Below are 20,534 nucleotides of genomic sequence, written 5' to 3'. Positions count from 1 at the left end.
ATACATCACTGATAAGTATTATTTAAAAAATAATTGCATACATAATTATTTGATAAGTTTTAGGAATTTAAATTTTTTTCAAGTTGACGTGACTTTTAATCACTAGCAAACACATGCAAAAAATATGTTATATGTAAAGAGAAAATAATATAGAAAATGTCGAATATAGTTTGTTTGATTTTCATGGTTCTTGTAAAAAACGAATTGAGTGAATCAATTAACGTTCACATAACGTGTAATATCGACGAAATTGTAAAATTTGTTTCAAAAGTTGGGTTTTCTGATAATGATAAAATAAAAGAGGCGGCAGAAGAATTAGATCAATTAGAAATTGATGGAAATAAAAATTATGAGAAGATTATCGATAAATATTTTGTGGAAATGCCGAAGAAAGATATTGAAGATGAGGATATCAATAAATTGAAGGGTTTGATAAAGAAAATCGACGAGGCTTGGTCACAATATGGAACCAAGGAGTTGGATAACGATGACAAAGTTGAGTTGGCTAATTTGCCAGGAACCCTGAGAGATCTCTACAAATTTTATACAGGAGATTATGAACAAGACTTTCCTACCCGAGTTGCACAGGTGAATTTTATAAAATTTTAATTATTTTATTAGCTATATAAGAAAGCTTGTTTGGCGACTGTCTCAATTAGGATGAACGGCCGAGCGTTTGTGAAGCTGAGATGAATAATCAGATCCGTCTGGAAAAATTACATCAAGCTGTCGTATTGTCAGAGCTAAGGGCATTCATTTTGAATCTCAAAGTAGCCAAACATGTTCTAGATACAGCTTCCGATGCTGTCATGCATTCAGAGGAATATATTTTAGCAACACGCAATGGTTTTAAAGTTGCCGAGAGTTTTTATTATCACTGCGATCCAGAGGAACATATTCGCGGTAATCAAGAAGCAAATCACCAAAAGATTATTCAGTATTTAAGTATAAATTCCGGTAATAAAAGATAATTTTGTTTCAGGTGAAACATTTTCGGAATTTCTGGGACTTTTTCAAGGAGTTATTGTTAATGCTGTGGAAACAACAGTCGCTGGTGGATGCGCAAGTAATTATGATCATTTGATAAATAAACGGTATCAAAATGATGGATGTGATCAATCGGACAATGAAGGAAAAGGATACGATCATTGCCCCGTAAAATCGTGCCTAGGTCAATTAACTAAATGTTTTTATATTGGCGACGTTGAAGCCTGTGAATTGGTAATTTGATTATTATAAACGATTGTAAGCTAGGAGTTGAAATAAATTGTTTTTACAGAATGAATCGTCTGATAGACGTTTCCAGTGGGTTAAAACAAAAAATAAAGACCATAAATCTTATGGAAACTCAGCGAACGAATGCGATGGAACAATAGTCACTTTACGAGACACAACAAAAAATTCAAATTATTGTAGCACTTGTGCATGTATTTGTGCTGAAAAAGATGGAAATTCAACTGCAATAAGGGCAATCAGTTCGTTACCACAATTTGCAGACATTGAAAACAATATGTAAGCATTTTCATTGGCTTAGCCTCGTTTTTTACTAAAGATTTTAAATTTTACGGAAGTATCTTGATCCAGTTGTGTCTAAAACTGATGACGCAGACTTGCTGGAGACTGTAGATATAGATCTACCTAAGACTTTCTTAGGAATTTTACTAGGGTAGATTTTCCTGACCTGGATATTTGATAAAAATGATTTTCCCATTGAATTAGGGTAATTACGGGAGTAAGATTCGTTGAAAAAGATGGTCTATTTCACATCCAAATCGAGCAATCTGAACTAAGGGCATACGGTGAAATCATAGAGGGGACAGAAGAATGGAAGGAACTTGATGACTTTGAATATATCACAGATGGGCTGGGAGGATTCAAAATAAAAACTGATGATGGGGAACGTCAATTGGTTGAAGGCGATGATTTCACCTTTATTACTGATCAATACAGAACTTTCCATCTCGATCAACTAATTGCTCCAGACGGTCATGTTATTGTAGGAGTTCGGATTGCTCCTAATTGGATAGAGAATGCTATTGAATTAACTGTATTGTCATGGCCTTTTGATTATGTGACAGGTAACTTAACAAACCCAGTAAAATTGTCTGAGAAAAGCAATTTAGAATGGATTTCTTGGATAAATTCACAAAAACGTGTTCCAAAATTTATGCGACGGTAAATAAAAACTTTTGGTCCAATTATTTTTTCACAGTATTTTTATTTTTAATGTTTTTGTTACCATTAGGTACGACTGGATTTTAATATTTTCCGATGATCCCATAAAAAATCCGAATGAAAATAACGAATTCCCACCACCTCATTCCCGGTTAGAAATACAAACTACAGGTATTAAAGAAGATATGGCTCAACATACAATTCCTTACATAGACCTTCAACCAGTAACTTATCCATCGGTAAAAATCCCACTACGTGGACTAGAAATAATTCACCGTAGTAGTGGAAAATATGGAGGGTTTCTGTCACTGAAATTACACTCTTATAACTTTACAAGCCACTTTGAATATGAAATGGCAGAAAATGATTTTCGGAAATATAGAAATTATTTCAATGATAATTTGAGATTTGTAATACCACGAAAAACATATTATTAATTCAATAAATATAAACCTATCTACTTATTATTTATTGTTGTTTTTTTTACATTCGAGAATTACTAATTTGCGTTTTTTCGTCTTCTGTGTAAATGTAACATTTAAGAACATTTTTATAAAGCAAGATTTACTTGAGATAACGCAATAAATTTGCTGAATAATTCGCAAAAGTCATTACTGTTGGTATTTTGTGCGATTTTAAGACAATCGCGGAAACTATCCTCGTAGGTGATATTCTTTAGTAAGCATTGGAAGTCTTACGTAAATCAGTATCTTCAATCTTAAGCAAGTCTGCATCAGCAGTCTTGGACAAACCTGAGACAAGACACCCGAATGATCTTAAAAAATCTGTAGCAGTTTTTGCCCAGAACGCATTAACTCAGATTGCTGTAGACACTTAGTCATGGTCGCCTTCTTCGTCACGTTGTATGCCGTCTATTCAGCATTAGTATAATCAATTCAGTGGCGCCCACTTGAATATAAATGATGACTACTGGGTTGGTTACAGGTATTATTTGAGCTTAGAGTGACTCAGAGATAAAGAAACCCGATATCTTAAGCAATTCTGTAAAAACAATGACCTGAAATTTTTATTAGAACGTAATCTTGTTGAAGAATTGCTGCAGACTGTTTCAATAGATTTCGGCAAATCTTTAAGAAAAATCTTAAGCAAGACTTGAAGAAGTCTTTGGCAAGTATACTTAAGAAATATTGTTTAAATCTTCCGTAAAGAACTCGTCGAAGGACATTCGTCAAGTCATTTACGATAAAATCTCCCTAGTGTTGACAATCCTGTCTCCTACTATGTTCTTTTGCACGACCAATAAAAAAAAAGCTCAGCGGTGGGAAATTCAAATCATCCCCCCAAACCTATACGATTAAATCCTAACCTAAAAATGTAGTTTTTTTCGTACATTACGCATTTTTACGGCGCAGACCTGCGCACATATCACACGAATATTGGTATGGTAAAGACGGCAGGATTTGTTAACTTTATGGAATGGACCTGGACACGAGAATTAAATTAAAAATTTAATTGAGGGCAAGTTTTTAATTTGTCAGTAAAATTGATAGTTTTGCTGAGATATTATTTATTCGTGTTTTTATAACCCGCTCACGCAAAAGTCATTTGAGATAATTATATTTTTTGCACGACTCATAATGCGAAGCATTATTTTTTTTTTTTTTTACTATTTATTAGATGAAACCTTTCAATAACAAACGAGCTTAGGCTGTTATTTATTTGCTTCATAACAGATTAAAATTATATTGACTGGAAATATTATTAAATTAGTAAAACTTAATTTTTTTAAAAATCGCTTTTAGGTGATTTTGATTAATAACTCATAAACTATTAGAGATAGGGCAATTTTTATAAGGCCCAAAATTATAGGGCAGAAAATTACCGGTAAAATGAGTACCATCAATCAGGACTTTTTTTAATATTCACAAAGTTAGGTGAAATGGGCCACTTTTTAAAACTTTCAAAATGAATTTTTTGCTATTTTTAAATTCTTAGGAGTATCGATTAGAAAATTTCCTGTGTAATGATTACCCATAAACTCTAGTTATTATCTATTTTTTCAAGGTCGTATAAGAGGGTCATATTAATTTTATTTCTATATACTAACAATTATAATAGAAAATTTATAATAAAAAAATTCTACAGAATATTTTTATAAAATTTGAATAAATACAAAGTATATTTGATAAGTATTGTTACTAATAATTATATAAATAGAAAATAGGTTGACTTTGCAGGTTTTTGAGTTGAAAACGTTGATAACACATACAGTAATAAATATTCGGTATTGGAAAATGATAAAATAAATTGGCCAAGTATTGTTACCTGATAAGAAAACTTTTAAAACGAAGGTGATATTTATTCAATCGGCCAGTTGACATTATAAATTTTATTTATTTTGTAACAAAAATGTTTAATAAAGACGAAATATATTTATTTAATATTTTGGTAATTTTCTCATCAATTTTGATGCCAGAGGCCTTTGACTTGCATTCGTTAGACTATATCGATGAAATAATATCATTTGTTACTGCGAGTTCCTCGGATGACACAGCCGGTCAACAATTGGATCAATTGAAAATTGATAGTGAGAAAAATTATGCCAAGGTCATTAATAAATATTTTACGAAATATCTGCATTCGAATGTAACGGATGGAGAGTATGAGGAACTAGAAGGACTGATTGGAAAAATTGATAAAGCTTGGCAACAATTTGGAACCAAAGACTTAACGGATGATGACAAAAATGAGCTGGGTGATTTGCCTGAGACTCTTAGCCAGCTGTACAAAATTTATGTAGGAAATGATGATGGAAATAATTTGTCTTTTCGCATTGCCAATGTATTTTTTAAAAAATATTCAGTTTGAAAATTTAATAAATTTTTTTTTCTAATTAATGAATGGTTTACAGGATGAACGTCCAACTTTGTGTGAAATCAAAATTAATGAACAATTACGACTGCGGAAATTACATCAAGCTGTCGTACTATCTGAGCTCAGAGGATTCATTTTGAGTCTGAAATCATCGGAGGACGTTGAAAAAACTACAGCTCGTGCTATTTTACATTCGGAAGAATATATTTTAGTAACGAAAAATGGATTTAAAGAAACTGTAGATTTGTTCCGTCGCTGTGATCCACCTGAACATATTCGCGGTAAGAAAAAATTTCATTTATGATTTTAATAGTCAAAGTCATGGTAAGTTACCAAAATCTATGGGAAACTATCGGAATTTACCGTAAACTGCAGTAAGTATTTTAACTTACAGTCGAACGTACAATACGGTAACTTATGGTATTCAGATAAATTCTGGTGCTGTTTTGTTAAGTATCATACTTTACAGCTTAATGTCGTAAAAAACTGTTTTTCACACAACTATACTGATAAAAGTGGTAGTTTACGGTACTAATTCGTAAAATACAGTATTTCACGGTATTAATTCATAGTATTCTAAATTTTACAGCACTGTTTCTAAAAATACCGTGTACTCTGCAGCATTGCCCATACAATATCAAAGCTACGATATTATTCCACAAAATACGGTGTATTTAATGATAATTTTCCATAATATACCATGTACTCGATGATATTGTTCTGTAAAATACCAGACTTTAGATCATTGTTCGATGGAATACCGTGTACTCAAATGGTATTGTCCTGTACAATACCAGACTTTGGAACATTGTTCCGTAAAGTTTCGTATACTTTGCGGTACCGTTCCTCTAAATACCGTGTACTATATGGTATTGTTCCGTAAAATACCAGACTTTAGATCATTGTTCTGTGGAATACAGTGTACTCAAATGGTATTGTCCTGTACAACACCAGACTTTGGAACATTGTTCCGTAAAGTTCCGTATACTTTGTGGTATCGTTCCGTTAAATACCGTGTACTATATAGTATTTTCCAGTAAAATACCAGGCTTTAACACATTGTTTTGTAAAACACCGTTTACTTTGCGGTATTGTTCCGTAAAATACCCGACTTTAGAATATAATTTCGTAAAATACAGTATTTTACGATATTTTTCAGTGAAATATCGTACTCTACATTATTATTCTATAAATTGAAGGATTAATTATTGTGTTCTATTGTGTACTATTTACAATAATTTTTTTAGGAAATACATTTTCGGAATTTTTGGGATTATTCCAAGGAGTTGTTGTCAATGATCAACACACAAGTGCAGGTAATGGTAAGTGTTCAAAATCATGCGATGGCGTCGATTTTTCCCGTATCGACAGATGTTATACAATGTATGATCGGTATGATAATTCCATAAAACATTGTCATGCAAAACGTTGCAATGGGATCCTTTATGATTGTGTCAACACCGGGCATACATTTATCTGTGAACTGGTAAATTATATTTTAAACTTGAGTCAACGTTAAATCCAATAATCAAATACATTAATTTACAGGATGAAAATTCTGATAGACGGTTTCAGTGGGCCGTGCGTTTTGACAACAAAAATGTATATGGCGAATCTGCGAGTTCTTGTGAGGGAAAACAATATGTCATAAAAGAAGGTTTCCAAAATTTTGATTTTTGTCGTACTTGTATGTGTTCTTGCGCTGAACAAGATGGTAACTCTACTGCTACTAGGACAATTAGTTTGATACCACAATATGCAGACATACAAAATAATATGTAAATATTACCATAATGTCTCATACAACAGTCTTACAACAATTTTGCTCAAGCCTGGTCACGAGCACGCTAGTTGTCCACGTCTTTGTTACTATGAATATTATTGCAGACAATGCGTCTCACTTTTCTTTCTGCCACTTTACCCCCTCCATTGGCATACGCACAGGGTCTTGAGGTAAAGTGACAGAAATAGAAGTGAAAATTGATAGCATAATGTGAGACTTCTTGCGCAAATCTGCCGCAAAACATGTGTTAGTGTCTGCATGTAATTTTCGGTGCAAGATTCGCTCACAATACGCAAAAGTAACTTTACAACCACATTTCGTACATTTTGAATATTCTTCGGTGGAATATCATGCGCAAGTCCAACAACAATCTTACTTTAGAATCTGGCATTAACTCTTTCCCGGTTGACTTTCCCTACTCTCAATTTGAATCATACGTCCTTGTATTTAAGCGAGATAGCGCTAGCCCATTAACTCTTCGTAGGTAGCGTGGCTTTTCCGAAAATTTTTTTGTTTCTTCTTTTTTAGATAATTAGTAATGCATAAATCCAGACATCTGTTAATTTTAGTATGATGTATTATACAATAATTTACTTACCAATTGTATTTTTATTATTATTTTTGTATAAATAATATTTAATACGAGTGTAATTATTACATTATTTTAAACAAATCACATAAGTTATAATACAAACAGTAAAAATTAACCTCAACCATTACTACATTTTTGCATTTCACTTGCGGTGAAGCAGATTGAAATAGTGGCGGTAACGAAATTTGGCAACAGCGCAATTAGAAAATTTCCCGGAGGCTCACTTGCGCCGGGTGGCATAGCGGTTCCGAAAATGACTTTTTTAAATTACTTTGTATATATTTTTATGCTTATTAATAACGTCACAATTTTCAGAAAGGTTAAAAGAATGCACTTAATTTTTTTCAAAATTATCAATGAACTCAATTTCGAGAAAGGGTTAATATCTTGTGACATTTTGATAGGTATATAAACAAGTGGACAACTAGGAATCTTTCGTAAGATGTTTTCATAAAAATAGTACAAGACTATCTTGTGTGAGTCCATATTATATTTATCGAAAGATTTTTGTGACCAGCAATTAGTCATAGAAACTGTTAGATGGGTTTTGGATTTATCATGGAATTTAAATTTAAAATTTTTGAATATTGCACACTAGGGTAGTTACTGGAGTACGTTTTGTGGAAAAATATAAAATATTCCATATTCAAATTCAGCAAAGTAAATTAGGACCTTATGGTGAAATAGTACCAGGTACATCAAAGTGGAAAAAATTGCCCCGATTTTCTTATGAAGAAAAAGAAAATGGCGGTTTTATGATGAGTACTGCAAATGGTCAACGAAAATTATTCAATAATGCAGATTTTAAATTTATTACTTATGATAGCAGAACAATAAATATCGATCAGTTAAAAACACCAAAGGGTGAAGTGATTGTTGGAGTTACTTTTGTTTATAACAGCGAAACAAAAGCTGTTGAATTACAAATTCTTTCTTGGCCGTTTGATTACAAAACTGGTAAACTAGAAGATCCTATTGATTTGGAGGACGAGGATGCTGATTTTGAAAGTGATTGGATAAATTGGCGAAATACACCAAGACGATCAAAGGAGTATGATAGAAAGAGGTAACATAAGATAATATTTATTTACTTGTGATATAAGGTGATCAATGACAAATTATGGTTTGGATTAGTAACAGAATTAGCAGACTGGTTGCGCTGTGTTACAAAAAAACGAGTGAGGATCTTAGTGTCCGAGAGCAGCGAGTTTTTGTGACACATCGCAACCAAAGACGGATTTCGCAAATCTATACTAGATTTCTATAGGAAATCATATGGGTTCCATATAAAAACGGCATGTAAGAATCTATGCTGGATTTCATAGATTTTGTAATAGAAAATTTTATGATAGATTTCTATTTCCTACCGACATTCTACGCTCCGGTATTCAACTTTCGAAGCCACCCGTATGAAAATAACATATATGGTAAAAATATATGATAAATATCAGAAAATATATGTGGCGAATGTAACTATATTTTCTGATATATTTTTTTTATATTAAAAAATATAATATTCATCATATACGAGTCCATATATGTTTCGCATATACAATATGTAATTCTTGTCATATATAAAAACATATATTTATATTGTGTATGGAAAAAAAAGTTTCTTATTCATATGACTAGTGATGTAAAGCTAAGCATGTGCTCGTCAATTGCTCGTCATTTGACGTCAATTGACCAACTAAAAAAATTGACCGCCGGTTATTTTTTGAATTTAATGTCGATTCCCGCGAAATGAGAATAAAAAATTATTCAAAATTTGACCAAAAAATGACCAAAAAATTTTTGACGGTCATTTTCCATCTAAGTAGTTGAGCAAGCCAAATTTGTTTATTATCCTCAAAATTTTTGGATAAATTTTATTTTGAATATTTAAAATATTTAGGTTGCATATAAAATAGGTTGCTTTTTTTTTTAGAGGAATTTCTGTAAAAAGAAAATAAAATGCTCTTGAATTTTTGTGACTGACCAAAAAAAAAAAATGACGTCAATTGACGAGCATTTGCTCGTGATTTGACCAAAGTTACAAATGACCGTCATTTCGCATCACTACATATGACCCACTCCAATTGAATGAGATCTAAATTTTAATATACTCTTTAAATTACAGATAAAATTCAAGGTTCAAGACAATTATTGTCTTCCAAATTTTTTTTCTTGATTCAATAAAAATAAAACACTTGATTCAAAAACGTTTTTTTGGTTCAAGACATCAAATTCTCTTGCTCCAAAAACAATTTATTTTTTAAGAAAAATTGAAAATTTCTTGGTTCAAGAAAATAAATTCTTGGCTAAAGAAAATAAGTCATCTCTGGCCACAAAATCAACGTTTTTATATATTTTAACCAAACATTGTTTTTTCATACGAGAGGAATTGAATACTAGCTGTTTCTGTATAAATATTAACTTATTTTTTTGTTAATTATAGGCGTACATTAAGTTTGTTCAAATTGGATGATCCCATAAAAGCACCTAAAAACCCATTATATTCAGATCCCAATGAAGCACTTAAAGTACGAGCTACGGGTTTTGCATTAGACATGGCTCAACACACTATTCCTTACATTGATTTACAACCGGTAGCATTATCAGATTTAAAAGTACCGCTTAGTGGATTGGAATTAATTTACCGAAGAAAAAAAGGCTATGGAGGTTTTTTGGGTTTCAAAATACGCGGATACGATTTAGTTGATTTTTTTGGTAGTGAAATGTCACAAGATGATTTAGATAAATACAAAAATGATTTTGATGGAGATATTGTTCATGAAATACCAACTAAATCCGATTAATTATCTTCTTCTCTATAATTTTATAATCATCTCAACTTTGTTAATGATTGCAATAATTAATTTAAATAAATTAGTAAACAAAATTCTGTAATAATTATTAAGTAAATAAATGATCAATTGGTTCAAAAAAATTTTTAATTTATTTCATTGAATTTCCTACTGAGTTTTAAAATGTTAAAAATAAATATGGGTTGTGAGTATTCATTTTAGAGGAAATAGCATTTCTAACTCACCTATAAGTTTGTAACAATAAAAAAAATTGTTTTTCTCAAATTTCAAAAAAATATGTCCATCTTATACAACTTAAAAAAATGTTAAAACTAAATATGGGTTGTGGGTATTCATTTTAAAGGAAATATCATTTCTAACCCGCCTATAAGTTTATAACAATAAAAAAAAATATTTTTGACGGATTCCAAAAAAATGTGTCCATCTTATACAACTTAAAAAAAAGGTAAAACTAAATATGGATTGTGGGTACTCAAACTAACGGAAATTTACTGCTTGACACAAATTTCAACCCATAATTAAGTGAATAATCCATTAAATCTCAGTACTGTAGCTTTCAGTCTCTGTAGTTGTAACTGACGCGCACCCACTTGTCAGTCGACCGCGCATCGCATGCGCGGTCATAATAATACGTAATTTGTCCACCCTGAGAACCCTCAGTTGTTGTTCTGTTATCAGTTAACTCACCCGATCTGTGATAAAAAAAAAATAATCGAATCATGTTCAGCATTTATCAGCAACTTAACAAAAAGGATGAAGATTCTGGTGGGTCACGTCGTGGGTCAGATTGCACAGGACACGATCGTTTTTACCAGGAGCCAACTCGTGTTAAACGTAAAAAACGACCGCCAAATAGACGGACACGTAGTGCCATTGAACTTGATTCAAATGCCATGTTGACAGCACGCAATTACGTTAAAAATAATCGTAGTACAAGTATTGAAAGTACGACAAGCAACGCGAGTACAAGTTCATCGAGTATAAATAATTTAAGTGAAGATAAATTTCAATTTGTCAATAAAATTGATAGTCTCGCTAAAATTTTATTCAATCGTGTTTCTATAACACGCTCACGCGATAGCGAATCGAGGTAATTTATTTTTTTTATTTTTTTGAAAATCGTTTATTGGATGAAACCTTTCAATTAACGAGCTTAGGCTGTTATTTATTTGCTTCATAACTGATTAAAATTATATTGACTGGAAATATTATTAAATTAGTAAAACTTAATTAATAATTTAATTTTTTTAAAAATCGCTGTTAGGTGATTTTGATTAATAACTCATAAACTATTAGAGATAGGGAAATTTATATAAGGACCAAAATTGTAGAGCAGGAAATTACCTGTAAAATGAGTACCCACAAGCTAGACTTATTTTTAATATTTACAAAGTTGGGTAAAATGAGCCATTTTCTAAAAATGAGTCAAAATGAATTATTTTGGAATTTTTAAAGTCTCGGTAGTGATCAGTAGGAAATTTTCTGTAGAATGAGTACCCACATGCTCTAGTTATTTTTAATTTTTTTCAAAGTCGTATAAGATGAACATATTAATTTTTTTAATTTTATTATTTTTTTTAGTAATGGAAAACATCACTACGAGTCACTAGAGCAAAACCCAACGATCCGTGAGGAAGGAATTGAATATTTAGAATTAGAAAAAAAATCACGGGACCAAGCGCTAAATATTTGTCAAGTTTATTTACAAGCAACAACGCGATATAACTTAGCCAACCAGCTTTACAATATCGGTAAGTACTTAAAATAATTGAAGGGAAATCAATTGATAATTAAAAAAATTTTCATGTATTACAGGATCGCGAGTGGACAAATTTTGGTTTGTGGTAACGGACACGCTTTTGAAGACTGACAGACTCCTGACACTGACACCGCTGAGTAAAAATTGTCCACTGAGTGTCTGCCCATCGACCAAAGAAATTCTAAATAAATTATTCCTATTCATACAGCATCCGTATGTATGTCCGATACTGGACATTGAATTTATTGAGTACGAGGAAGAAAATTATGTTATCATTTTACAGCCGATTAATCACGGCTGCCTTAAAGATTTAATTTATGGGGTAATTATTTTAATTTTAAGAAGCTCAATCGGCTGTAACATGAGATCCGCTGGTTTGAAGTTGATAGAACATTAATGAAAATTGTAGTGAAAGGTCTAAGCTTTAATTTAAGCGCGGCGAAGTTCATTAATATCAATTAGTTTAAAAGTAATTAATTTTCAAAGTTCGAAACTTTGATGACGTATTTGAAATTTTTATCTACAGAGAGCGATATCTCGGAAACTACTGATCGAAACTCGATTAAATATTAATGAAAATTGTTGCTAGGAGACGTAGCTTTAATTTGAGCCCAACTACGAGCTTCTATTTCAATTTTCCTATAAGTTATGAATTTTTAAAGTTTTATCCGAAATAAAATTTGAAATTTCCCAAAATGTCATTCTATCTAAATAGATCGATATCTCGAAAACTGTTGACCGGAACTGACTTAAACATTAACAAAAGTTGTTCCTTAAACTCTTAACTTTAATTTGAGCCCAATCACGAGCCTCAATCTCGATTTTTCTAGAAGTTATGAATTTTTAAAGTTACGTCTAAAATAAGATTCAAAATTTCCCAAAAGGTTTTTCTGTCTTTATAGATCGATATCTCAAAAACTATCGATCAAATTTCGATGAAACATTAATGAAAATTGTAGCTAAAAGTCTGAGCTTTAATATGAGACCATTAATGGCCCTTAATATTAATTACGTAAAGAGTTACAAATTTTTAAAAGACTGAACTTTTTTCTACTACAGATTGACAAAAACAGTTGGAATAATGATTGGACCAATAAATATGTTTCTCGTGGTAATGGACTAATATTACCACAAATTCAAGTAATCGGACGTCAAATTCTCGAAGCACTTTTATTTTTAAAAGATCGTGGATATCCAACGATACATTTGCATTCAGGAAATGTCGCGATTCAGAACGGAATGGCGCGAGTCGCCGGTTTAGAAAATTCTCTTCTAGGTTTCACAAGCCGAATTTATCCGCTCGTCAGTACACGAGCTCCATATGGAACTTGTATCGAAAGCATTTGCTTTGGTAAATAATTTAATTATCTAATTACGCAATTATTTATTTCACTAATTTATTTTATTTTTTTTTTTTAGGACATTTATTATTCGAAATGACAACAGGGTACGAATTGTGTTCATTTAAGCCGTCCAGAATTCATTATGACGACGTAGCTAAATTTCCATTGGTAATTTTATTTATCAAAATTTTTATTAATTGACATTTTTAATTCCAGGACGATTTTATAAAAAATCGAATTCTACCTGAGAGTCAAGCGGTAAATTTCCGATAAAATGAGTACCCACAAGCCTTACTTATTTCAAATTTAATAAAAGCCGTATAAGATGGACATATATATTTTAATATGACGAAATGAGATTTTAAAAAATTTCCGACAGTGCAAGCGTGTAGAGCAGGGAATTTCCGGTTGTTTGAGTACCAACAAGACATACTTACTCTCATTATATAAAAATTCATAAAACCGAGAATTAAACTCGCGGATTTTGAAAAAAAAAATAATTGAAAATAGATATGGGTTATGAGTATTTATTTGAACGGAAATTTACCTCTTAACATGAATATCAACTTTAAAATTCTGTAATTAAATATTAAATTAATTTTTTGGTGATAATTAAAAAAAAAAAAAAATTTCAGGTGTACGAGCTAATGGAATTTATTTTCAATAGTCCGGATAATCGTTATCCATCACTAGAAGAAATACTGTTGCATGAACTATTCCGTAATATTGATTTACGTGAATTGAGACACGCTCCAGTAAATGTAAAAAATTAATTAATTAGGTAATAATTAATTTTATGTATTAATTACAAATTTTTTTTAGACATTTCGTCCAATACTTAATCCGTCAGTAGTCAATTTACTTGAAGACATCAAACGACACAATAGTCGGAGGTAAATTTTTTTTTATTTCAACTTTTAATTTTATTTAAAGGTTAATTAATTTTTTTTATGCATGATAGAAAAAGTTATGCACGTGAACTAACTTATTAACATTTTCATCGATTGAAAAAATGGTAATCAAAAAAACAAAAAACAAAAAAAAAAAAATAGTAACTGAAAATAACTTTTTTTGCAGAATAACTAGCATTGAAGAAATAGATTTATTGATTTCAATCTAATCTTTGAATAAATAAATCAACTAGCCTAAAAAAAAATCATAAAAATGAGGCCAAAATTAAAACGGAGGAAAAGACAATCACCAATTTCTTTTTACTCAACTAATAAATTAATTATACTTGTACTACACTAGCTAATATAAATGCCTATTTACCAGCCTAATAAATTTACACTTAAAAAATGAATAAAACTACTGATTTCATTCCTTCTAACCACAGTATCAAAAGATTTTCTGATTTCCGGTTTGATTAGAAAATTGATTTTAGTGTATTTTCGTGTCAAAAAGGAAATTTCCAGTAAAATGAGTACCCACAAGCCGTATTTATTTTTATAAGTTAATAAGTTGGGTAAGATGGGCACTCATTTTTTAAAAATTTATTTAAATGAAATTTTTTGGAAATTTTGAGTTCATAGGCGGGTAGAAATGTCAATTTGCGGTGGAAACAGTACCCACAAGCCATATCTATTTTTTATAAATTACTAAGTTGGGTAAGATGGGCACCCATTTTTTTGAAATTTATTTAAATAAAATTTTTTGGAAATTTTGAGTTCATAGGCGGGTAGAAATGCCAATTTGCGGTGGAAAGAGTACCCACAAGCTATATTTGGTATTTAAAAAAATTAATTAATTAATTAATTTAATTACTGATTTATTTTTTTTTTATGAAATGTGTAGTAAATATGCAATTATCGGAAGTTACAATGTAGCATGTTAATTCAGTCGGTAATTAAATTGTGATTTATTAATAATATTAATAATAATAATTTTAATAATAATTATAATAATAATAATAATAATAATAATAATAATAATAATAATAATAATAATAATAATAATAATAATAATTATAATAATATCTTAATTACTACATAGAAAAAATACAGAAAAAAAATCTTCAGTTTTTTTTTTAAAAACAAAATCAGAAAATGAAGAATTTTTTAATTTTGGGGTAAAATGGTCACAAGTTACGAAAAAAAAGAACAAATTTAAAAAAATAGGTGAAGAGTGAGGAGAGAGGAAAAGAATTATAATTTAAATAAAAGTAAAAAAAAAAAAAAATTTAATTTAAGATGCGCCAGCTTCTAATTCACTGGCGGGTGTATCTGGTTCCTCATCATTATAAATATTTTCCGCCATTTGCCAAACCTGCATAATATTATCCTCAGAAACTGAACAAATAACCCATGGTTCATTTGGATTCCATGAAAAATCGCTTATTTTTGCGGTATGTCCACCATGAATGAACTAGAAATAATAATTTAATCTCTTTTTAATAAAAAAAAAAAAATGATTAAACTTTTTTTTAATTTTATTATTTCTAGTAGTTTTATTCAATGACATAGGTAAGGAATTTTTATGGGTATGGAAAATTATTATGCAATATTTGGAAATGATGAATTTTTATGAGTAATTTTGATATGGAAAGTTCTTATGAGGTATTTTGATATGGGAAATTTTCATGGGTATTTTGAATACGGAAAATTTATGGATCATTTTTGTATGGAAAATTTTTATGGGTCATTTTGATATGGTAACTTTTTATGGGTTGTTTTGATATGCGGAATTTTTTTGAGAAATTTATGAGTCATTTTTACATGGGGAATTTTTATGAGTTATTTTGATATGAGTAATTTTCATGGGTAATACGAATATAAATTATTCATGGATCATTTTTATGTGGGAAATTTGTATGGGTCATTTTGATATAGTAACTTCTTATGGGTTATTTTGATATGCGAAATTTTCATGGGTATTTTGAATATGGAAAATTTATGAATCATATTTGTACGGGAAATTTGTATGGGTCATTTTGATATAGTAACTTTTTATGGGTTATTTTGATATGGGGAATTTTCATGGAATAATTTGAATACGAGGAATTTATGGATCATTTTGATTTTGACGTAAATTCTTCAAATATTATAAAACCATACAATAAAATAAAAAAACTCACCAATAATTCTGGAGGACCATCTTCAGCATCTTCACTCGACTGTTCTTCACCAATTTTACTTAAATCCCAAACATGAAGACGTCTATCGGTTCCACTACTAGCTAAAATAGTTTCATTGTGCGGTGACCATTGTACTTGGAAAATTTCATCTTTGTGTGACTCAAATGAGTGCAATTTTAATTTCAAGTTTCTCAAATCCCACAGTGCGACAGTCTTATCAGCACTGCCAGTAGCTAGAATAAATTCCGAGTAAGGATTGAAGCTCAGACAGTTTACTTCTGCTGTATGAGCATCCACTGTGTGACTCGGTTTGCTCGTATTGTTGCATCTAAAAAATTAAAAAAAAAAAAAAATAAATATTATATTCTTCAAAAGCAGTAAATTTCCGTTAAAATGAGTACCCACAACCCATACTTATTTTAAATAATTTTTAAGTTGTACATTATGGTCATGTTTTTAAAAAATGACTCGAAATATAATTTTCGAAAATTTTTCTATGGATTTTCTTGTACAGCAGACAATTTCCATTTCAACGAGTACCAACATGAGATATTTGTTTCAATTATCTACAAAGTAATAACCCAAGTACAAATATGACCATTTTAGCCAACTTAAAAATTATTGAAAATAAATATAGCTTGTGGGTACTCATTTTAACGGAAATTTACCGCTATACACGAATATGTTGACAAAAATTATTTAAAAAATTAATTATGACCACAACAACTAAAAATGATTCCGTGAATTTTTCATTGAGTATAAAAAAAAAAAATAAAGTAATCCAGTAGGTTGGTAAGTTACCTGGTGTCCCAGATCATGAGCTTCTGATCGTCAGCGACGGATCCAAAGAGTGATTCGTGCAACAAATGCCACGCGACGTCCTCGACAACTGCAGTGTGTCCAGTGAATATTGTCTTTGCATCAATAACACGGTTCTCTTTAGGCGTTGCGTTAATGTCCCACAGACAAATTGTGTGGTCGTCTGATGCACTCAACAGATACCCGTTTAAATTTGGATTCCATGAGAGTCCATAGCCTTCTTTTTGATGTCCACGTAATCTGGAATTATACAAAAAATTAATTTTATACTTTGAGGGCCTCTATCTCGCATGCTGTTGATCTCAGACCAATGAAACATTAATGAAAATTGTAGCTAGAAGTCTACGCTTTAATTTAAGCCCTAGAAGACCTCTTAGTATTGATGTGTTCTAAAGTTATGAATTTTTAAAAGTTGAAAAAAAAAATTAACCTCAAGTCTGGATGACATTCGCCATTGGGATCAGGTTTGCTGGGATGTTTTGTGTAATCGAAAACAAGTACATCACTGGAAGGTGTCTTAGTAGCAATGACACAAGGATTCTGCGGCATGTAACGAGCCCGATTGACCTCACCCTCGTGGTTTATTTTAATTTCGATCTCAATTTTCCCGCTCACTGATCCGAACCCACCGAATTCTCCCTTCTCGTTGTCATAGTGGGAGGCATCGAACTGTGCGTCTTCGTTGGGCAACTGGACACTGGCTATCAGCAAGTGGTTCTGCTCGTCCGACGTATGAGTCCCTAATATCAAACGGTGCACTGAGTAATCCTTGCCTTCGGGTCTGGTCACGTCTGGAAGCCACTGGGCGGTCAGCGATGGCCATTCCAGTGCATGAGTCATCACCAAGTCATACAGAAATGGAGTGTTTTTTTTCCAGATCTTGTATTCTTCATTAATTACACGTTCCTCAACCGCATCATCGAAAGTTTCTGAAAAAAAAAAAACATATATATGAATTTCCCTTGGAAATTTTTGAAAATAATTCTGGCTTCTGGGTATTCTATTTACGGGAAATTTCATTCCCTGCCGGAATATGAGCCCAAAAATTTCAATTTCTGAAAATTTTTGGAAAGTGTCCATTTTACCCATCTTACTATTGATTAAAAATAAATATATCTTGTGGGTACTCAAACTAACGAAAATTTCATTTTCTACCAAAATATCAGTCCAAATTTTCAATTTTTAACGATTTCCAAAAAGTGACCATTTTGCCCAACTTACTATTGATTAACAATAAACATATCTTGTGGGTACTCAAACTAACGGAAATTTACTTTTCGACCCTTCTATAAGTTTAAAAAAAATTAAAAATCAAACCGGAAGTCGTTAAATTAATTTTTTTACATTTTTCATAAAAAAATTAATTTAAAAAATTTGAATACCAAAACTACTGGCTTTAAAGCCTTCTAATTCGTACTCGTCTTTGTAGAATGCAATCCTCGACAATTTTGGTTCCTACAAAAAAATTTTCTCCACTAACCAGTGTCTAGATAAAATAAAAAAATTGCCAGCTGACCAAAAAAATGAAAAATTCAAAATGAAAAATTGAATTATTAAAAATAAACAATTATTTACAAGATAAATTAAGTAAATGAAATATATTAAAATATCTTTAAAATGGAGGTTGTTTACAAGGGACGCACCAGCACTTGGTTAAGACTTTGAATTAATTAATTAAAAAGTTATTTTATTAGTTATTATTATTAATTATTATTTAAAATACTCACCACCATCTTTATCACCCATTTTTACAATAATTTTGTTAATAAAAGCTATTAATTTTTATAAAAATAATAAAATTGTAGAAAAAAATGTGCCCGCCAAAAGACTTCTGTGCAGCAACGGCTTCAATGGCGTCACGCCGGGTAATGGCGGGTTTTTAAACCCCTCCGTAGTTTCTAATTGACGTCTGATAGTTCAAGACGGAAGAGTTTTTTAATTCGCGCGCTAGTGGGTTATTTTTAAATGCGCGGGAAAAATTTCAAATTTGAATTTTAAAAAATTAATTATTTTATTCAGATGATTTAAAAAATTTATGTGGATTATTTATAAGATAGAAATGATATAATTAAAGAAATTGTTAAGAAAATTTTGTTAATTAATTGATTAATTAATTGAGTAAGCGAAGAAATGGAAAAATTGAGAAATCGATTAGAGGTTTTTGAAAAAATGGGATCAGGTAAAGATTAAGAGACGGGAGTAGGCTTAAATTGAACCTGAGGGTTAGAGGAACAAGTTTTGTTTTTGGTTGATCGAGTTTTAGATCATAGATTTCGAGATATCGATCTAGATTCATGAAAAAACTGAAAGGTAGGATTTGTATGGGAAATATTTAAGCTTAAAAAATTCATAACTTTTGAAGAAGTTAAAATTATGGGTCGGTTTTGGGCTTAAATTGCAGCTTAGACCTTCGGCTAAAATTTTTGTTAATGTTCGATCAAATTTCGATCGATAGTTTTCGAGATATCGATCGATATAGATAAGATTAGATTTTTGGGAAATTAAATTTTTGAATCTAGGCGCGGGAACTTTAAAAATTCATAACTTCTAGGAAAATTGAGATTAAGGCTCGTTTTTGAATTCAAATCAAAGCTTAGGCTTTGATAAACAATTTTCATAAGTGTTGTATTAAGTTTTGATCAATAGCTTTCGAGATATCGATCTATATAGGTAGCGATAGATTTTTGGGAAATTAAATTTTTGAATCTAGACGCGGGAACTTTAAAAATCCATAACTTCTAGAAAAATTGGAATTGAGGGACAAGGTCCGGCTCAAATTAAAGCTTAGACCTTACTCTACAATTTTTATTCGTCTTGAATTAAGTTTCAATCATTAGTTTTCGAGATATCCATATATATATATGAATATATATCCATAAAATTTCAGATTGACTTTATTGGCATCAAAGTCCGTACTTTTTAACTTTTGCACTAATTGAGATGAAAGTAGTTACAGATTAATAAAAAATTAATTACTTAAAAGCCAACTATGTCTCTTTAACGTCAAAAAAATTCCAAGCGACATAATTTACATTTTAATAAAAATATTATTATTCCATAATTATTTATGTCCTGACCTATGTCAACTTCAAAATAAGTAAATCAGGCAATGAGGGTTAAAAATAAATTATTAATAGTCGCATAACAGCCGATAGTCTGTAATAATGAGGCCAGTTCGTGATCTCCGCTAATGCTTCAAGAAATATCGATTTTTAATCAAAATCTTAGATTTTTTTTCTCTGTATATTTTCTTATCCGCGAAACTGATAATAAAAATGGGTATAAATATCAAAGATTTTCTGCATTTGTTACTTTCACCGACAACAGGTACATTATCGTTTAAATAAT

At 30.7% G+C, this 20,534-nt stretch overlaps 4 protein-coding genes across 5 annotated transcripts; 3 read left to right on the top strand and 1 right to left on the bottom strand.

The window, feature by feature from the left end:
* Window positions 1-108: 108 nt before the first annotated feature.
* Window positions 109-2,612, top strand: LOC103574285 (uncharacterized). Its single transcript, XM_014443422.1, has 6 exons — window positions 109-588; window positions 660-903; window positions 983-1,221; window positions 1,280-1,512; window positions 1,720-2,175; window positions 2,246-2,612. Exons 1-6 carry the CDS (start codon window positions 157-159, stop codon window positions 2,610-2,612), a joined length of 1,971 nt encoding a protein of 656 aa, XP_014298908.1. The 5' UTR covers window positions 109-156.
* A 1,993-nt stretch (window positions 2,613-4,605) lies between these two features.
* Window positions 4,606-10,183, top strand: LOC103574287 (uncharacterized). Its single transcript, XM_008553695.1, has 6 exons — window positions 4,606-4,977; window positions 5,048-5,291; window positions 6,258-6,496; window positions 6,559-6,788; window positions 7,984-8,451; window positions 9,823-10,183. The coding sequence occupies exons 1-6, from the start codon at window positions 4,606-4,608 to the stop codon at window positions 10,181-10,183; spliced, it is 1,914 nt and encodes a 637-aa protein (XP_008551917.1).
* Window positions 10,184-10,853: 670 nt separating this feature from the next.
* Window positions 10,854-14,585, top strand: LOC103574277 (slowpoke-binding protein). 2 transcript variants are annotated; one of them, XM_008553690.1, is made up of 9 exons: window positions 10,854-11,282; window positions 11,774-11,943; window positions 12,008-12,273; window positions 13,011-13,302; window positions 13,371-13,462; window positions 13,930-14,055; window positions 14,117-14,187; window positions 14,256-14,309; window positions 14,372-14,585. In XM_008553690.1, exons 1-8 carry the CDS (start codon window positions 10,912-10,914, stop codon window positions 14,284-14,286), a joined length of 1,419 nt encoding a protein of 472 aa, XP_008551912.1. In that variant the 5' UTR covers window positions 10,854-10,911; the 3' UTR covers window positions 14,287-14,309; window positions 14,372-14,585. The 2 variants fall into 2 exon arrangements, with proteins under 2 accessions (XP_008551912.1, XP_008551911.1); XM_008553689.1 differs by lacking the exon at window positions 14,256-14,309.
* A 543-nt stretch (window positions 14,586-15,128) lies between these two features.
* Window positions 15,129-19,046, bottom strand: LOC103574279 (chromatin assembly factor 1 p55 subunit). Its single transcript, XM_008553691.2, has 5 exons — window positions 18,914-19,046; window positions 17,617-18,115; window positions 17,169-17,426; window positions 16,368-16,695; window positions 15,129-15,658 (listed from the first exon to the last, which is right to left on the bottom strand). Exons 1-5 carry the CDS (start codon window positions 18,930-18,932, stop codon window positions 15,479-15,481), a joined length of 1,284 nt encoding a protein of 427 aa, XP_008551913.1. The 5' UTR covers window positions 18,933-19,046; the 3' UTR covers window positions 15,129-15,478.
* Between the last annotated feature and the right edge of the window lie 1,488 nt (window positions 19,047-20,534).

The sequence above is a fragment of the Microplitis demolitor genome, chromosome 10, assembly GCF_026212275.2.
Source record: "Microplitis demolitor isolate Queensland-Clemson2020A chromosome 10, iyMicDemo2.1a, whole genome shotgun sequence".
NCBI lineage: Eukaryota > Metazoa > Arthropoda > Insecta > Hymenoptera > Braconidae > Microplitis > Microplitis demolitor.
The sequence above is the reverse complement of the archived record's forward strand: the minus strand, read 5'-3'. Positions and strand labels throughout refer to the sequence as shown.

What these genes read in the sequence shown, in the direction of transcription:
- LOC103574287 (XM_008553695.1), top strand. Translation starts at nt 4,606, where the DNA reads ATGCCAGAGGCCTTTGACTTGCATTCGTTAGACTATATCGATGAAATA. An exon ending in TGTCTTTTCGCATTGCCAAT is followed by an intron (nt 4,978 to 5,047) that starts GTATTTTTTAAA and finishes AATGGTTTACAG; the next exon opens with GATGAACGTCCAACTTTGTG. An exon ending in GCAGACATACAAAATAATAT is followed by an intron (nt 6,789 to 7,983) that starts GTAAATATTACC and finishes ATTGCACACTAG; the next exon opens with GGTAGTTACTGGAGTACGTT.
- LOC103574279 (XM_008553691.2), bottom strand. An exon ending in GAATGTCATCCAGACTTGAG is followed by an intron (nt 17,427 to 17,616) that starts GTTAATTTTTTT and finishes GTATAATTCCAG; the next exon opens with ATTACGTGGACATCAAAAAG. An exon ending in CTCATGATCTGGGACACCAG is followed by an intron (nt 16,696 to 17,168) that starts GTAACTTACCAA and finishes TTAATTTTTTAG; the next exon opens with ATGCAACAATACGAGCAAAC.
- LOC103574277 (XM_008553689.1), top strand. Translation starts at nt 10,912, where the DNA reads ATGTTCAGCATTTATCAGCAACTTAACAAAAAGGATGAAGATTCTGGT. An exon ending in TCACGCGATAGCGAATCGAG is followed by an intron (nt 11,283 to 11,773) that starts GTAATTTATTTT and finishes TATTTTTTTTAG; the next exon opens with TAATGGAAAACATCACTACG. An exon ending in AAACGACACAATAGTCGGAG is followed by an intron (nt 14,188 to 14,371) that starts GTAAATTTTTTT and finishes CTTTTTTTGCAG; the next exon opens with AATAACTAGCATTGAAGAAA.
- LOC103574285 (XM_014443422.1), top strand. Translation starts at nt 157, where the DNA reads ATGTCGAATATAGTTTGTTTGATTTTCATGGTTCTTGTAAAAAACGAA. An exon ending in ACGTTGAAGCCTGTGAATTG is followed by an intron (nt 1,222 to 1,279) that starts GTAATTTGATTA and finishes TTGTTTTTACAG; the next exon opens with AATGAATCGTCTGATAGACG. An exon ending in GTTCCAAAATTTATGCGACG is followed by an intron (nt 2,176 to 2,245) that starts GTAAATAAAAAC and finishes TGTTACCATTAG; the next exon opens with GTACGACTGGATTTTAATAT.